We start from the raw sequence: 17,488 nt of genomic DNA, 5'->3' as shown, positions 1-17,488 counted from the left end.
TTATTATTGGGGAAATGGTATTTCCCACTGTAGAGCCATGTATTTTACAGCTGTCCTGTTTTTAAATCTACGAAACAGCTACATGGTAGACAGCTGATGATCCCCGTTTTCTATTTAAAAAGTTTTAGTTAAGATTTTCTTTTCTTTCATCCTTATATAGTTAAAGTCTATTTTATAACTGTAGGCTTTTGAGAAGTCGGCTTATGAAAGTGCTAAGTCTATTTCTCTTTAACAATTTTAGTTAAGGTTTTCTTTTTTTCTATCCTTATATAGTTGAATTATCTATTGTAATTGTAAACTTTTTAGAAGGTGCTAAGTCTGCAATAGGTTAAATTTAGTTTGTTTTTTTTTTTCCCCAGGAATTTAAACTGCATTCTTTATTTTTATTTTTCCATTTTTTTTTTTTTTACTCAAAGCTTCTTTAGATTTTATATATACTAGTAGTTCCGCCTGGCTTTGCTCAGGCCCTATGTACTATTCATAACTTTACGTGCATATGTATATATTAAAAAGTGTGCATATGTATGGTAATGCCTTTCTATATAATAGGCTTCCTTAACTACCATAGAGAAAAGTTGGTAGAGACCGCAGACGTCAATTTTTTTTTAAACTTTGACCCTAATTTTGACCCCTTAACATTTATTGTCTTGGGCTCAAATTAAATTAAAATGTTTGACTCATGTTCAAGTAATCTACATCTAAAATTTCAAGTGTATAGACCCAAAATTGACGAAGGAGTTTGGTAGAGTCTGCAAAGGTCAACTCTTTCAACTTTCACCTCTTGCCAGCCAAATTTTCGCCCAAAAACTGATTAAAAAGCTTGCTGCATGTCTGAATACCCTTTATGTAAAATTTCAAATGTTTAGACCCAAAATTGGCTTAATAGTTTGATAGAAACCGCAAAAATCAAATCTTTTTAACTTTGACCCCCTGGAAGCTAAATTTTCAGCAAAAGAACATTCAAAATCTTACCCTATGTCTGAATACACTTTATGTAAAATTTCAAATGTTTAGACCAAAAATTGTCTGAGTAATTTTGTAGAGGCCGCAGAGGTCAATTTTTTTTAAAACCTTGACCCCAATTATGACCCCTTAATATTTATTGTTTTGGTCTCAAATCAAATTATAAAGTTAGATCCATGTCCAAGTAACCTATATCTAAAATTTCAAGTGTTTAGACCCAAAATTGGCTGAGGAGTTTGGTAGGTCAAATCGTTGAACTTTGACCTCTTAACAGCCACATTTCCGGCTGTAAACCGATTAAAAAGATTTTCCAAAATCTCAATATCCCTTATGTAAAATCTTGAGTCTGTAGACCGAAAATTGACAGAGTTATTTGTAAGGGAAGTGTACACACACAAACATTTTCACCTTTATATAAATTCAGTCACTCTGATGAGTCGTAGACGATGGAACACGTGTCAGTGGATAATATATATAGTGCTCCCCATGTGGGGGTGCCAAATTGGTTACAGGGAAAATTATTCCCAACTCGCATTTAGGTAAAAATGCACTTTCGTAAATAATTGAATTCATTCAAAATGCAAAGACAAAAACAAATAACATCTAAATAAATTGCTACATATTCAAACAGTCGGCGAGATGGACCAGAAGATAAAGAGGTCAGGCTCATTACCGTGGGGTCCCGATTTCGAGTCTTGCTAGATTCAGCCACTCTGATGAGTTGTAGATGATGAAACATGTGTCAGTGGATGATTATATATTAAAAACAATATATATATACCGTCCCCCTGTGGAGGTACCAAATTGGTTAAAGGGAAAATTATTCCCAACTCGCATTTAGGTAAAAATGCACTTTCGTAAATAATTGAATTCATTCAAAACGTATCACAAAAAACAAAAACAAATAACACCTCTCTCTCTCTCTCTCTCTCTCTCTATATATATATATATATATATATATATATATATATATATATATATATATATATATATATATATATATATATGGATGAATATCGAGAAAAGAGCAGGAAAAAGAGCAGAAACAAAGAGGGAAAAAAGAAGAAAAAGAAACTGCCACTGGCAGTTGGCCGGTGATGGTCAGCAAACGCTTGAGCCTGCTCTCTCTCCCTACTTCTGAGAAAAGTCAAACTTTATAAAACTGGTTGTCGTGTGAGTGTAATTTACCGGCATGGCATAAGTTTTTCTGGTAGTCTGTACTGACAGCAGAGTAGCTGTTCTGGTTACGTGAAATGACAAAATAATAAATATTTTTTTCTTCCACTAAGAAAAGCTGTGTCAGAGTTTATAATTTGCTGTGACTGAAAACACGCTATGTGACATACAAATATCTGTGCATGATGTTGCCAAGCTTATCAAAAACCTTGATTCCAGTATTTCAGTCATAGTGCTCAAAAAACTTCAACCAGAACTAGCTCCCATACTTACAAAGTTGTTTAGACGTTGTCTTAAGGAGAAATGCTTCCCAGTGCCTTGAAAAACTTCATCAGTCTGCTCCATACTTAAAAATTTTTAAATTCTGGAGATCAGTAATCTTCTCAATACAGACTTCTCAATACAGACTAATCAGTCTCTTTTACGTCATGAGTAAGTTGCTGGAATCTGTGATAAGTAGAGGAAGCACTATGTTTTGATAAGCTTCTGGGACTGACTTTCACTCCTGATCTGAAATGGATATTGCATAAAACGTTAACGAAGATTATTTGCAATACTACTTGCTTAACTTTGATGATCAAGAGATATATTGTGAGTGCTGGAAAGAAGTCAGCTTCTTCCCTCAGTCTGCGGAGTTGAATTATATAGAAATTTTTTTTTTTAAATATCATCTTCCATCTTATAATAAAGCCCAATGTGTATCTATTTGTACATAATGAAATATATGTACTTGCAACTGATTATGCGAAAGCTAGATGTTAAAGCATTTCTAGATCCTGAACATAACCATTTCAAGTAGTAAGGGAGGGAAACAATAAAGCAAATAACAAGTCAGACAACCACCTTAAACTTAACTTCTGCCTGAATGAATTCGGAAAGAAATCCTCCACTGTCTAATAAAAAAAAAAATCAACTGTAGGCGTATTTTTTTTTTTATTTCTTTAGGTCATCAGAAATGATAATAATTTACATCTAAAAAATTAAATTACTGACGTAATTCTACGATTTTATATGAATATATGTAATATTTGATACAGGATGTTGTCAATTTGCTGGTATTCATATTTAAAAAATCCATCACCTCTGAGTACTGGAAGATTTTAAAATGAGGAGTAAGAATTGGATATTTTGTAATTCTAAGAGTCAGTCAGAATTATTTGAATCCTAGGAATCGGCGTTAGAATTATTGGAATCCTAGAAGTCGAAGTCACAATTATTGGAATGATAGAAGTCGGGGTCAGGATTATCGGAATCCTTGGAGTTAGAATCAGAATTATTAAAATTGAATCTTATACTTTCTGACTCCGCAATGCTACTGAAAACTCTCTGTCTCTCATATGAACCAGATGCTCTTGTAATCTGGTTTCAGAAACATCTTGGTTGTGCAGATATTTACTGCATCTGTGCTGTCAAAAAATGATAAGGAAGCTGTTCTCTTAAGTCATTATTAGCACACTAGATCCGCACTGAGTACTCAATGATAGTGACCCTGTGTCAGACTATGTGAGGCTTATCTCGTGTCTACTTTTTGGATTGGTATTATCACTTGTGTCAATTGCACTTTTCTTTCTTTACAAGTCAAGTCTAGAAGTCTAAATTACGTCAAACCTTGACAACGTGGAACTGTGATTGACAGCCTCGGTTAACTAATCTTTTGTGGTTTTCTAATTTGGTTTGTGGCCCTTGTGAATTGCATTCCAAAGTTTACCCAAGATAAGGTCGACGTGATTGTGTGTCATCAATCTAAAACAGAAAAAAATAGGTTGCTTAATTAGGTCAGTGGAAACGTCAACAAAGTCTGCATCAAAATCGGCATTGCGGAGCTGGAGGCGGAAAGAGAGAGAGAGAGAGAGAGAGAGAGAGAGAGAGAGAGAGAGAGAGAGAGAGAGAGAGGGGGGGGGTGGAAGGAGTCGAAGTAAAACTTTTAATACAAGAAGTTCAATTTTTTAATCACTGAAAATCGACAGAGAGAGATTGGATATTGGAATGTTTTGAAATAAGGATTCGTAATTGGATATTTTATAATTATTGGAGTCAGGGTTTGAATTACTGAAATTCTTAGGCAAGATCACTAAATTACAGATTGAGTGGACTTCAAGAAAAAAAAGTTCTATGTAGGCATTAAAAATGCTTTTTTTTTATTATTAGTTACTAGCTTGGGTACCCGGCATTGCCCGGGTGTTTGGAGGTGTGTGTTGAGCAAAAAATAAAAGTGGTAGTAGGTAGGCAGGCTCGAACTCGTATCGCAAAGGAGGAAAAGAACGTAAAAAAAATGACGTCTCTGCCGTGCGTCCATTGCCAAACCGGAAGTGGCGAAGGTTTAAATTAAGGCTAGTCAATCAAAAAGAGGGGGATGACTTTAAAAAATATAGGTGAAAAAAGCGACCCTTCCTTGTAGAAAAGTGCCTAGTTGAGGATGAAGGAATTAATGTTTTTAGCCAATTTTTCGATATTTGTCGTCCGAAGGGTCGAGCTTCAAAACGATACTGATCTCGTGAAAATCCATCACCTCTGTCGAAAGTTTTAGGCAGACATACATACATACATACATACATACATACATACATACATACATACATACATACATACATACATTTAAGGTGAGATTTATATTATAGATGAGGAATCATTTTGAGTTAAAATCTATTAAGAATTACACATTTTGCATTGAGAAATACCCCGCTTTAAATATGTAAACATTAGATAAAGATTAATAAGTTATCCAGTATGGCCCAATTTAGTGATTTTGCTGAGAATTATTAGTGTTCAAGGAGTCAGTCGAAATTATTTAAATCCTAAGAGTCGTAGTTTGGGTCTGACTTTGAACATCCAACTAACGTATATAGATTAGAAGAGAAAAGAAAGCAAGAAACAATAAAGAAAGAACAGAAAAGAAAGAGGAAAGAAAGAACAAAGAAGAAAGGATGAACAAAAAAGAAGAAAGAAAGAACAAATGAAGGAAGAAAAAGAAAGAACAAAAGAAAAAAGAAAAAGGAACAAAAAAGAAGAAAAAAATAAAGGAGAATGAAAGCACAAAGAAAAGAAGAACAAAAAGACAAAAAAAGAAAGAAGAAATAAAGAAAAAAGAAAGAAAGAAAAGAAAGAAAGAAAAAAATAAAGAGCATATGTGCGTTTTAATCTATCAACTAATGAAATATCTACTTTCCCTTACTGTAATAGAGTGCGTGTAGGTGTATGTGAAAATATCAGCAGCAGCCAAAGACTAGCTGGCTATTGAAAATATTAGCAGCAGCAGCAGCACCAGCCGTTAAAGCATGTATGCTAATTACAAGGATGCACGAGCTTGCATCACAAGAAAAAGAGAGAAAAATATGTGGTCGAGCAGTTGCATACCGGACAACATGGATATGTGAAAGTTGAGGGCGAGAGGCCGCCGGCTGGTGCCGGCATGGGGTAGTGGCGACAGAGACTTTTAAAAAGCACATGTGTGTGCGAAAAGACTTTTGAAATATAATGAAATGTATTAAATAAGATACGTATTATATACGTTTGAAGCCAAAATAACGCATTTTTACAAAATAGATATTTATTTTGTTTGAAGGTTATGTTAAAGTTCATAAATATATTTCGCAGGAAACCTTCATCTTCAGTATGCCTTTTTTTTGCCATGTTGTTGTTGGAGCAGAGAATTAGCCGTCTGTTTATGCCTGTTTATGTCTGTTTAGAATATCTGTTTATTTTGTAACAATGTGTTGGGTCTGGCTTCAAACGTATATAATACGCATCTTATTTAATTCAAATTCAACCAGCGCTTCTAAGAAACAAACTCTTAACGTGAATCCCGCGTGACCAAACGCACTGTTCCGAGGCTTAAAAACCTACCGTAGAAACATCTAACAGCTAATTCTCTGCTCCAACAACAACAACATGGAAAAAAAAAAGACATACTGAAGATGAAGGTTTCCTTCGAAATATATTTATGAATTTTAATATAAATTTCAAACAAAATAAATATATGTTTATTTTGTAACAATGCATTGTTTTGGCTTCAATTCAAATTCAATTTAGTGCTTTTAAGGAACAAAATCTTAACAATTATGAAATGTGTATTTTTGGAAGAACCATGAATAAATGCAGTTCATTTGTACTTTTAAAAATACTAAGTCAGATTTTTATTTTTATTCCTATTTATTTTTTGTTTGTTCCTGCGACGTTACATTATGGGCTCAATTAATCTTTAAATTCAATTTGCGCGTTATGCTAATTCAGAGGAATTTGCTATTTTTTATTTGACAGGAGAATGGACCGACCATCGTTGGCGATGAGTGGACCGATGTTGAACTGATGGAGTATCTTGGTGCGAACCTTTGCAAACAACTTGGTAACAACTAGTAAGTTAAATATTTGCTTTTTGGCTAGGAGCAAAGTGTAGTATCTGTTCTGATACTACACTTCACCTTTTCCGACCTCGATCAGCCGAGGAGGAATCCTTCTAGAATGAGGCAATTTTAATTTTTGTTCCTATCCAGAGTGGCCCTTTTTCGGGAACTTGATTTTTAGCCACATTAAAAACCGACCTTGTATCTAACTCTCCCCTCGTGGGAAGGCAAGTAAATAGGAACTATTTATTTTTGTCGTTGTGGCTGGGAGAAAAGTGTAGTATCTGTTCTGTTTCTCTTCATCATTTTTTGTCCTTAGTTCATGAAAGAGAAATCCTTCTAGACAGATGTAATTCTTATTTTTGTTTGAATTCAGAGTTCCCCTTTTGGGGCAGCTGGATTATCCCCTTCATTAAAAAAAACTGATCTTGTGTCTTACTCTGTCCTTTGTAACTAACAACTTTACATCCAAATTTATTACAAAATCCTTTACACCCGAACTGATTTTATAATTCAATACAATACAAACTTCATCTTGTAATGCAACAATGGTTACAGGTAATATAAAACCTTTCATTTTCACTGGACCGTCGTACTTGCCCCAGTTGAAATGAACAGCCTTTGTCTTGGAGAAGCACCTTGCTTCAACAAACTTTCGTGACTGACTTTTACCTCTGACATGAAATTGAAGACGTACATGAGATCCATTGCCAAAATCACTAGAAAAATGGTACAATCGTTTTTTCCGCCTAGGAAAGTATCTTACCCCTGACTCAACTTTTTACCTTTACAAATATGTCCTAAGGTGAAGTATTGTTGCCACATCTTGGGTGCAGCTCCTAAGAGCATCCTTTTATAGGAATATGCCTTTTTAATGTAACATGTATATAAGCAAACCGCACACACATCCATGCATACACCTTTTAACCAACGCATCAGTTATCGCCCCTGTGGTAACCCCCACTTTGCCCAACAGGTGGTACTCCCTATTCCTCTTCCGTTTTCTCTCTGTCTTCTTTCTCTTCACACTCGAGACATGGAGCTGACAACACGTGTTTGCCTTCAATTCAAACCTCAAATGTGAGTGGCACGCAAATTACGTCCACGCCTCGACAGGGCGTTTATCTTTTCTCAAGACAGGTATGAAACTTGTGTAAACAAACTCTTACACACACAATGAACTTCCAACGTATGCTTCGACGAACACTTGCATACATTCACGCATGCATACACGCAACAAACGTTTATCTACATGCATGCTAGTTATAAACATACAAACACTCTGTAACGTTCGTAACCTTTCTGTGTAAATAAATATTCCTTGTACATATGTAAATATATGATCCTGTTTCAGCGTGCTTCATTTCGATGTCTTTAATGTACTCATAACACGTGCCATTATTGTTGATTGTTTTCTTTATTACGCTGTCCTAATAACGACGACCCCCAACTATCGAACATGCAGCCTATTCACATAACCAGTTCATATACGCAGCCTACAAAGAGGGGATCCAGCTATACATTCGGTATATAAACTGCATCTTAGATCCCCCACACTTTCCTGCCTTGACAGGATACAAAACCGTCTTCGAAATTTAGTGGGTGATGACCTTTTCGCGTCCCTACTTGCTCTTTTTCACAGGGGGTCTGTCTCTACTATATATTATGTTTAAGGTAGGTGCTCGACTGAGCTCCAGTCTACAATCCCTCCCTGTAAAACGTATGCAACAGATGCTCGCTTAACTGCAACAACCGCCAACAACTTCCATCACTTTCTGATTCACTGATTCTGTGTGATATTACCGTCAGTACATTGGCTGTTTATCTTTTAGAATGGAAACCATATTGCATATAACTGAATAGATTGTTTTTTAGTGAAGTGATGCTTCATATATATTCTAGATTAACGTAAGAACATTATCTTTTAATAAACTTAATATTTCAGTAGTGCCATCAAAACTGAAAAATATATTTACATTTAAATCTAATCCTATATTTATTGCTTAAACTTGTCCTGGAATAGGTATTCTTGTAGTACACGATCGGATCTGTATCGAACGTGGAAATACGCTTTCTTAACTTTCAGATTTGGATCCAAATATATTATCTGTAATATCCAAAGATAGTATCTCGCTCCCAGTGCAATCTTCTACCTGTACAAGAGTCAAATACCTCCTAAGATGGAGTACTGATGCCATATCTGGGGTAGAACTCCTAAGAGTACCCTTTTCTGCCTTGACAAGGTACAAAACTTGGTGGGCAAGGACCGTTTTTGCCTCCCTATTTCCTCTTTCTCACAGAAGAGGGTCCTGGATCTGACCTTTAAACTATATCCGATGGTAAAGCCCCAGCTAGTGGGCTTTGGAGAGTGTGGAGCCACCCCTTAATTCTCATTGCTCCCAGGTCCACTCTGACCCAGAGTGGTAGTACCTGTTAGGGTACCAACTATGATTTAAATAGAAACCGACTTGAAAAAAAAACATATATTCTATTAAACAATTTTTCTTCAAAATCACTGGATTCGGCATTAAATAACCTGAAAAGGGTTGATATGCTGTAAAACAAAAACAACCAATCAACCAACCAACCACAGAAGAGACGTTGCGAGTCTGTCTCTGCTCTCTCGCTACTTAAAATAAAGCTGTAGTGTTGTTTTCTTTAGGGCGACAAATTTATCGTTCCGCCCTGTAGTAGCTTCTGGTTAATATCTTTATTGGCGCTGACTGTCCTATTGACTCAGTATACTCAGGAGTTATTTCTCTGGAACCATATTCAAGGTATTTTACATGACTTATACTGAGTAACAAGGCAATGAACTTTTCAATTATGAAGACTTGCTCTACACATCTGCAAGAAAATTTGAAATTGCTTTCTGGCAGTGGACATGAGCTGAGTATACATGTTTCCACCTAGCTCTTGTTACCTTCTGACATCAACTGGCTTCATACCTTGTCTGGGGCATTTTCGATTAAAAGAAAATGCAGGTGGCATTTCCTTAATCTGGCAATATCATAAAAAGGCACACGTAGATGCAAGCAACACAAGGTAAGATTATGAACATCCATGTATGACACAAGGTTATATGCAACACTCGTTGTCAAGCTTTGTCCATTAAAATAGATAACTTTTTAATATTTGACATTGATACAAATTTTGACATTGATACAAATTTTGACAATGATACAAATTTTGTTTGATTTTGTTTTATAGTTTGGAATATCGAACACCTGATCCTCCCCGTATCGTCCTGAACAAGCTTGAAGCCAGAGGTTATACGATGACCGGAATGACCGGCGTTGGCCAGACCTGTATCTGGACCATGTACAAACCTGTTGAAAAGGGGTCAGTTGTTCAGAACGAGAACGAAATAACTTCGATCGCTAAAAATCGCGCCATGCAACAAGATACACAAATCAACTGGTAAAACAAATTTCATATGCCATGGTTTATTTTTGTGGAGGAAAAAAAGAAAGAAGATTTCTTTGTTTGACCACCTCGTTTGTTTCAAATTTGTCTTTGTATTTTTTTTTCTGGTTCATTGATAATGATTTGTGGCGCGCGCTTGAAAATGCATGTTCTTTTTTTTTTATTTTACTTTGGTTTAGGAGCACAAATGAACCATAATACTTGACCTTTTTCGCCTTTAAATTTTTAGTAGACAACCAGCTGTGCCAACCTTGGTACATCAGACAATTTTTTATTTTTTTCACTCATAGTTTCCTGTTAGTCACTCTTTTCTATTTTCCTTTTTCTTCTTTATTTGCGTCATTTATTTATTTACACTATTCCCTTTACTCTCCTTCTGCACTACTACTACTACTGCTGCTGCTACTTATACTACTGCTACCCCTTCTATTCCTTACTATTATTATTTTTGCGCTTGCAATTGATTGATTCTTTGTTGTTCCTGAACCAAAAAGAAAAAAAAAAAAAAACATGTGGTGCTTCCTTAGAATCAAACCTTTTTTTTTCAAAACAAAAATACAGAAAATTAAAAAAAAAATTCATGATGTATGTACCCATAATGTCAGGTGTCATATTCCCAAAATCACATAAATTGATCAAGTTTTTTTTTTTTTAAACTAAGAAAACAAATTTTAGGACGAAGTGAACTATTTCGCTTTGATCCACTATGTTTTATAAATAAGAAGGAAATAACCCAATTCGAACTATAGAGATTAAAATCAACTTTGTAATGGATGCAATTTACAATTAAAATCGCTTAAAAATCATAAAAAAATTATTTTCTATAAAAAAAAAAAAATAAAATAACTTACTTAATCAATTTGTGTAATTTTTGGAATATGACATCTTTGTTCCGTGGTGGGTACGTACGTAATAAAAATATTTTCTGCATTTTTTTTGTTGAATAGGTTTGATTCTAAATAAGCACCAAAAACTATTGTAAAATTGAACCATTTTGTTTTAGAATTTTTGAGATGGAAATCGATTTATTCAGACTACTATTCTCACCTTGGATGTTATTGTCACGTTTCGACAAATGTAACCTCTGACCTTCTTCAGACGCATCTTGTCGAACTCGGAAATCTTTATGTTGAACTCATGAATCTGTACAGAATTTCAAACAGAACCCTATATTTAATCCTTGGTTTCGTTCCGTCAGCTATGAGCAGGTAGAATTCTTAAGTAATTATATCTTAGTGTTGCCCACACTGGGGATTGAACCTTCAACCTCCAAAAGATTGTCATTAGAACTGATTATTACTAAGCACCTATATCCGTTATGACACAGGTTCTTGCAAATTAAATAACAGGTTTTGGCCGAAATTCAGTACAGATTTTTTGGGTTTGACAAGAGGCATCAGAAGAAGGTCGGAAGCTACCACAGCTGAAACATTGTGAGAAAAACATTCAAGATGAGAACAGTAGTCCGAATAATCCAAATAATAAAAATTGAATCGTTTTATTGTTTTATTCAATGGTACCTGAAAATACACGTCGTTCGCCTTTGTTATGTCCCTGGTTAAGAGTTTGTTAGATTTAGCAAACGGCAAAATACGGGATATTTTTCATATTTTTAACACAAATCATAAAGTCTCAGTTATAGAGAAACAAAAAAATATATATAAAACTTGTATTTATTTTCGTATTTATAAATATTTTTGTCTATATCAGCTAAAAAAAAAATTTTAAAAACAAAACAGTCAGCATTATGTGTGTACGTGTCATATTGCAGTTTAAATTCCCACTGATAAATTTTGGATTCAGAAAGTCGGTCACTAATGACTGGAAAAATCCTGATACACTGATGAACATTTCAAAATCTTCAATAAGGTTCAATCAACATTTTTCATTTAAAAGATTTACAATTGATTTCACTTTCCTGGTGTCAACATTCATTAACAGCTCGGTATACATTGGCGATTCCCAACCTGTCTGTGGAAGTCTTCAGTAATAAAGACGAAATGGAAGAAAAAAAAATTAACCTATAAGTCAATTTGATTGCATTATTATGGTTGGTATATCCGTTTTGTTTTTCTACCTGAATAGCATTTAAGTTGATGAATCGATATTCGCTTCTGATTCGCAAATCTTTGATTTTTTTGTTTGAACAACAAAAAAAGTAGCTTGTTTTGCTTTCTGTACAAAATTAATGATTCTGACCTGGGAAAAACAAGAACGGGTGTATCAATGTGATTATAACCGTATATAGGAAGAATTCATTGTTTTTATATCTCATTGTAATACATCTTCCTATTCCAATAGCTCCTTTCCAAGAAGGCTTGTGGAACTCTCTTCCTGCTGACTGTTTTCCTTCTGCCTGTAGTCTTTGTCTTTTCGTGATTAAGGCCAATAGGCATCTGTCTTTGCGATAATCATCTTTTGTTCTTATTAGCTTCTTACATTAAGTGGCTTCATGCCTTGTCTGGAGCGATTTTCATAAAAAAAAAGAAAAGATTATGTCCATAATTTTTTCTTTTTCATCATTATGTTGTTGGTTTATTGGTCATGAAATTGTCTCATAATGTATTTAGTTTAAATTGTAATGAAACGCTGTGCATATTTTTTGTCATAAATAAAATTTGAAAATTTTACCTGTGTTGTTATTCTTCTTTTGTTGTTGTTGTTGTTGTTGTTGTTGTTCTTCTTCTTCTTCTTCTTCTTCTTCTTTTTTGAATGCAGTCATGTTGGTTATTGAAGTGATGTTGGGAGAAGATCGTTCAGAATTTCCCCATATTAAAAAAAGAAATAAAGAAAAAAAAATCCGTATGATGTACGCGCCCATAACAAAAGCGAAAATTGATCAAGTAGTTTTATTTTTTCAAAGAAAATCATTTATAAGCGATTAATGGAAATTCGTAGGCATTACAGCATAAATATCACAAGTTTGAATGACTGAGTTATCTCCCTATGTTCTTCTTTAGATTGTTTTCAAAATGGCGAACAAAACAGCTGTTCTTCTGTTACTAATAAAATGTGATTTTCTTATCTATATATCTATAAAAGTGAGAATGTGTGTGCGAGGACAATTCTCAACCTATATATTCCACAAATTTTTTATCTACAGACTTGAAATTTGTTATATAGAGTATTCAGACATGTAAAAACTTTTTGATCAGTTTTCACTCAAAAAAAAAACGGCTGCTAAGGGGTCAAAATTGAAAAAGTGGTACGTGAGGGGGGAGTCATCGGATTTTTATCTGTTTGTCAACTGTTTCACTAACGCACATGCGTAAATGGTTCACATGACAGATTCCTTATGTTAAGAATAAGTAGGTTTGAAAACACTTTTTAAAGATCATGTAAAACTGGCCTATTGGTTATCGTACTTGGCTCACTGTTTTTAGGTTTTGGTTTTTATCTTAGCTTGAGTATTTTTTTATTTGTAAGAAAAGAACTGTTTAAAAAAAACATAATACTCCCATGCACATGTCTCAGTTTCTGTATGAATTAAAATATGATATTTATGTGTATTTTATGACTGGGCAATGCTAGTTTAGAAATAAAACTACTTGATCAATTTACGTGATTTTTGTAATATGATATTTTCGTTTTGTGACAGGTAATTTTTGTGGTCTAGTTTAAGGAGTCACAATTATAAGGTGAAAAAGTCCTGGGGTTCACTGCGAGCGGTTAAACTACGAGTGTGCTCTGTTTAAAGGTAGAAATGTCTGGCATTATATAAGCCAGACGAATCCATATTGTCCATAGATACAGAGGTGTTAACTACCTCAGAATACTTCCCTAAAATATCCCTATAGTTTTTCTTTCTCGGGTTTACCTCCAAGGGGTCTGTCAGTTTCCTTTTTCTGCCAGAACGCCGTATTTCAGTACTTGTTTGAGAGGGTTCCAGGTCAAATGTGTCATATAGTAAGTCCAACATCTCTTCTTCTAGTGGAGTTTCACTTGACTCGTCTGAAGTGCGTTTGCATATCTGGTTCAAGTGTTTCTTATGTGTGACATGTGGTCCTTCCACCATGTAGATCATACAACTGATCTTGTTCTTGATCGTTCCCTGTCCCCAAAAAGTCTTATTATCCTTGCATGTACATCTGGAAAAATATTTTTTCTCCCAGCATGTATTTCTTCATGGGAACAATTGTCTTTGCAGGTTTTACCTGTTTTAGCAATAATTTTTCAAAGACTGGCTGTATTTTTCTAGTGAACATCACTTCTGCTGGAGATATCTGGGATGGCGTATTCTCATTAGAAGTTATGCAGTATACCTGAAGAAATTGTTGCAAAGTTTTTTCAGATGGAGTGTCCTTTGCCTTTTTCAAAGCTCTCTTCAAGGTGTTCACGAAGCTTTCAGCCTATCCGTTTGATTTGGGGTGGTATGTTGTTGTGATGTGGTCCACTTAGAAATTGTCCATGAACTCTTTAAAGCCCCAAGATATAAACTGAGTGCTATTATCTGACATTAAGGAGTTGACCACTCTGAACCATGCAAATAACTCATGAAGAGTTTTTTATAGTGAAGTAAGTAATCAGGCTTTTACATCTAATACCTCTGGCCACTTGGAGAAACTGTCCACTACTATGAGGTATTACTGTCTATCAGGCAGTCCCAAGTAGTCCACATGTATCCATGACCACAGGTATTCTGCTTTGGGCTAAACTGAATTAATGGAGCTTTAGCAGCTAGTGCACATCTCCTGCATTCTTTCACCTTTTTTTCAATATCCTTGTCCATGTTTCTGCAATACACGTATGAACGCATTAAACTTTTCATTTTGGTGGTGCCCGGGAAGTCCTGTGTGAAAATCTTTTAAGAGGGTCGCTGAAACTATTACTCTCTCTCCTAATATAATAATAACTGGTCGCATGTTGAGAAAACCTCTGCTACTTGTTCATCAGTCTGCAGTTTTTCCTTGGTTTCTCTTATAAAGTCGTTTTTCCTTATATCGTCCAGGGTAACAGGGAGTTCTTTCACAGTGTTGAATAGGATCGAACTGTAATCTCTCTCTGATTGTAGTGATGCGATCACCGAGTGGTTCACTAACGATAACTACGACATGTTCCCTTTGACCACTGTATACTCATCAACCCTTATTCTTGAGTGGCCGGCAGGCACTCCTTTGTAAAAAAAAAAAAAAAAAAAAAAAAAATTGCCTTTCTTCTTTCTAACAATACAACTAAGCTGTACTAGCATTAGTTTAGTATCCTATCTTCATTTCTTTTCACTCCTTACTCGGCTCTCGCCAAACGTAATTTGTATCTTTCATTTCTTATCATTATTTTTACAAGGGACGTTCCAAAAGTAATGCTTCCTATTTTTTTATTTCGCCAGAATGACTCAGAATGAATTACATGACTGAACTTATGCGTTCATGACCTGAAAGTTTCCCTCTCTCTGTTGCAGATATTGACGGTGTGAGACACTAAGGAAGCAATCCCTTGTCATGGACGTGCGTCAGAAGCAGATATGTGTCATTCAATTCAAGTGCATTGAGAATGGTGGTGACTATGTAGAAAAATAAATTCTGGAGCACAAAAGGTCACTCGTTTTAATTGTACCACTCCTCTTTTCGTAGCTCTTCAACTTTTTGAGTTAAAAAAAAAACAATAGGAGGATTTAATTTTGGAAAGACCCTTGTATGACAAAACACACTCTATGGCAAACGTGCATTGAGAATGGTGGTGACTATGTAGAAAAATAAATTCTGGAGCACAAAAGGTTGTTTGTTTTAATCATACCCCTCCCATCTTCAACTTTTTGAGTTAAAAATTATAGGAGGTGTTACTGTTCAAATATCTTCTATTCTGCAATTTTATTAAGATCATAGATCTCTTTAGATTATACTAGACTCGTCGCCTCTGCTAGGGTGATTTAAAAATAATTTTTTTTTATGCTGTGGAAACTGTGTTTTGTTCTTTTTCAGTTTTTCCTTTTTTGGCAGTCAATAACACTGTGCAACTCTCGAAAAAGGGTTGGTTCTTAATGTGACAAAAATCCAGCTTCCCCCAAAATGGGGCTCTATGGATTGGGAGAAAAATTAAAATTTCCTCTGTCTAGAAGTATTTCTTATTCATTGATCATGGACAGATACTACACTTTGCTCGGAGCCCAAAGGTGTCCCATGTTGCATCACTTAAAATCAGCATTAAAAAAACAAACACTTGGCAACATAGAAAAAAAAAAAATACAGGATATTCGTGGACATTTTTATACGCACAATGGCATGGAAAATTCATTTCTGGCCTTCTTTTTGTCAAAATAGGTACAGTTTTTTTCAAAATTGTCACTTTGGAGAATTTTGCAGAGAATCTTTGTGATACGAATGATGAACATGGCAAGAGATTCCATCAGGATATTTTATTGATGAAGAAACGTTTTAGAGGAAAATGGGAGCCTGGCATGTTGACAGACTACTGCTGGAATATAAATAGGGATGGGTACAAATTGCTGCCCAATAAGGTATTAGATGAAACTCTATTTATAGTCTCTGGGTAAGTCCATTACCGCATATCTGAATACCCGTTATGTATAAATTTCAAATGTTAGGACTTGGTTGTGTAGATTGTTAGACACCGCAAAGGTAAATCCTTTGAAAAATTTGCCCCCGATGGCAGCTTGGATTTTCGACCCAAACCGATTAAAAACCTTTCCCTATCTCTAAATATTTTTTTATGAAAATTTCAAATGTTTCGACCAGAAATTGGCCGAGTAATTTGGTAGAGACCACAGAAGCCATTTTTTTTTAAAACTTTGGCACTAATTTTGACCCCTTAACATTTATTTTTAGGACTCAAATCAAAATATGGATTTCGATCCATGTCCAAATGATCTACATTTAAAATTAAAAGTGTTTAGACCCAAAATTGGTGGAGGAGTTGAACTTTGACCCCTAGACAGCCACATTTCTGTCCAATAACCGATTAAAAAATGTTTGTCAAATCTCAACACGCCTTATGTAAAATGTTTTGTTTCATCTGACAATTCTGTGTTTTTCATTCATAACGAATAATAATAAAATATGATTTATATTAGATGAAAACGGTGCCTAATCCAGAAAAATAAAGGTCAGGATACTCTTTTTTTTTTTCTTTTTTTTTTTTTTTAACCCGAAACAGGTTTTATGTGGCATGCATTTTTTATTAACCTGAAATTTGTTGCACGGTATAATTAATCTAAAATCTGTTTCTAATGTTTACATGTTTCCATGAAACACAGCCAGAGACAGTACAGGAAGGATGTATTAAAGATGGATACGGCATTACATGACTGAAAGAGATAGGGTGGTTCGTTGTTTTCATAAATGCATAGTTAAAAGGGGCGTGCATATTTTTTCTAGATGTCTCATTAAAAATATGAAATAAAAAGGGGAAATATACATCTTTCAAAATAGTCCATAAATTAAAAAGAGCAACAATGCAATGAATGATTTAATATATATATATATATATATATATATATATATATATATATATATATATATATATATATATATATATATATATATATATATATAAAAGAAACTGTTGTATTACTGATATGTTTTAAAAAATGACTACAAACATTGATATAAGAAAATACAATAATATAT

General features: G+C 34.5%; 1 protein-coding gene across 1 annotated transcript in view; it reads left to right on the top strand.

The window, feature by feature from the left end:
* Positions 1–12,535, top strand: part of LOC145260411 (GTP cyclohydrolase 1 feedback regulatory protein-like) — a 30,688-nt gene extending 18,153 nt beyond the window's left edge. The window contains exons 2-3 of the mRNA XM_080118391.1: positions 6,397–6,491; positions 9,690–12,535. Of these exons, the coding sequence (XP_079974517.1) occupies positions 6,397–6,491; positions 9,690–9,903 (309 nt within the window). The 3' untranslated portion in view covers positions 9,904–12,535. The remainder of the gene's footprint in view (positions 1–6,396; positions 6,492–9,689) is intronic.
* Positions 12,536–17,488: the final 4,953 nt, after the last annotated feature.

Source organism: Euprymna scolopes, chromosome 36 (assembly GCF_053919585.1).
Source record: "Euprymna scolopes isolate OS-2025 chromosome 36, ASM5391958v1, whole genome shotgun sequence".
Taxonomy (NCBI): Eukaryota; Metazoa; Mollusca; class Cephalopoda; order Sepiida; family Sepiolidae; genus Euprymna; species Euprymna scolopes.
Note: the sequence above shows the minus strand (reverse complement) of the source record. Positions and strands in the feature narration are given on the sequence as shown.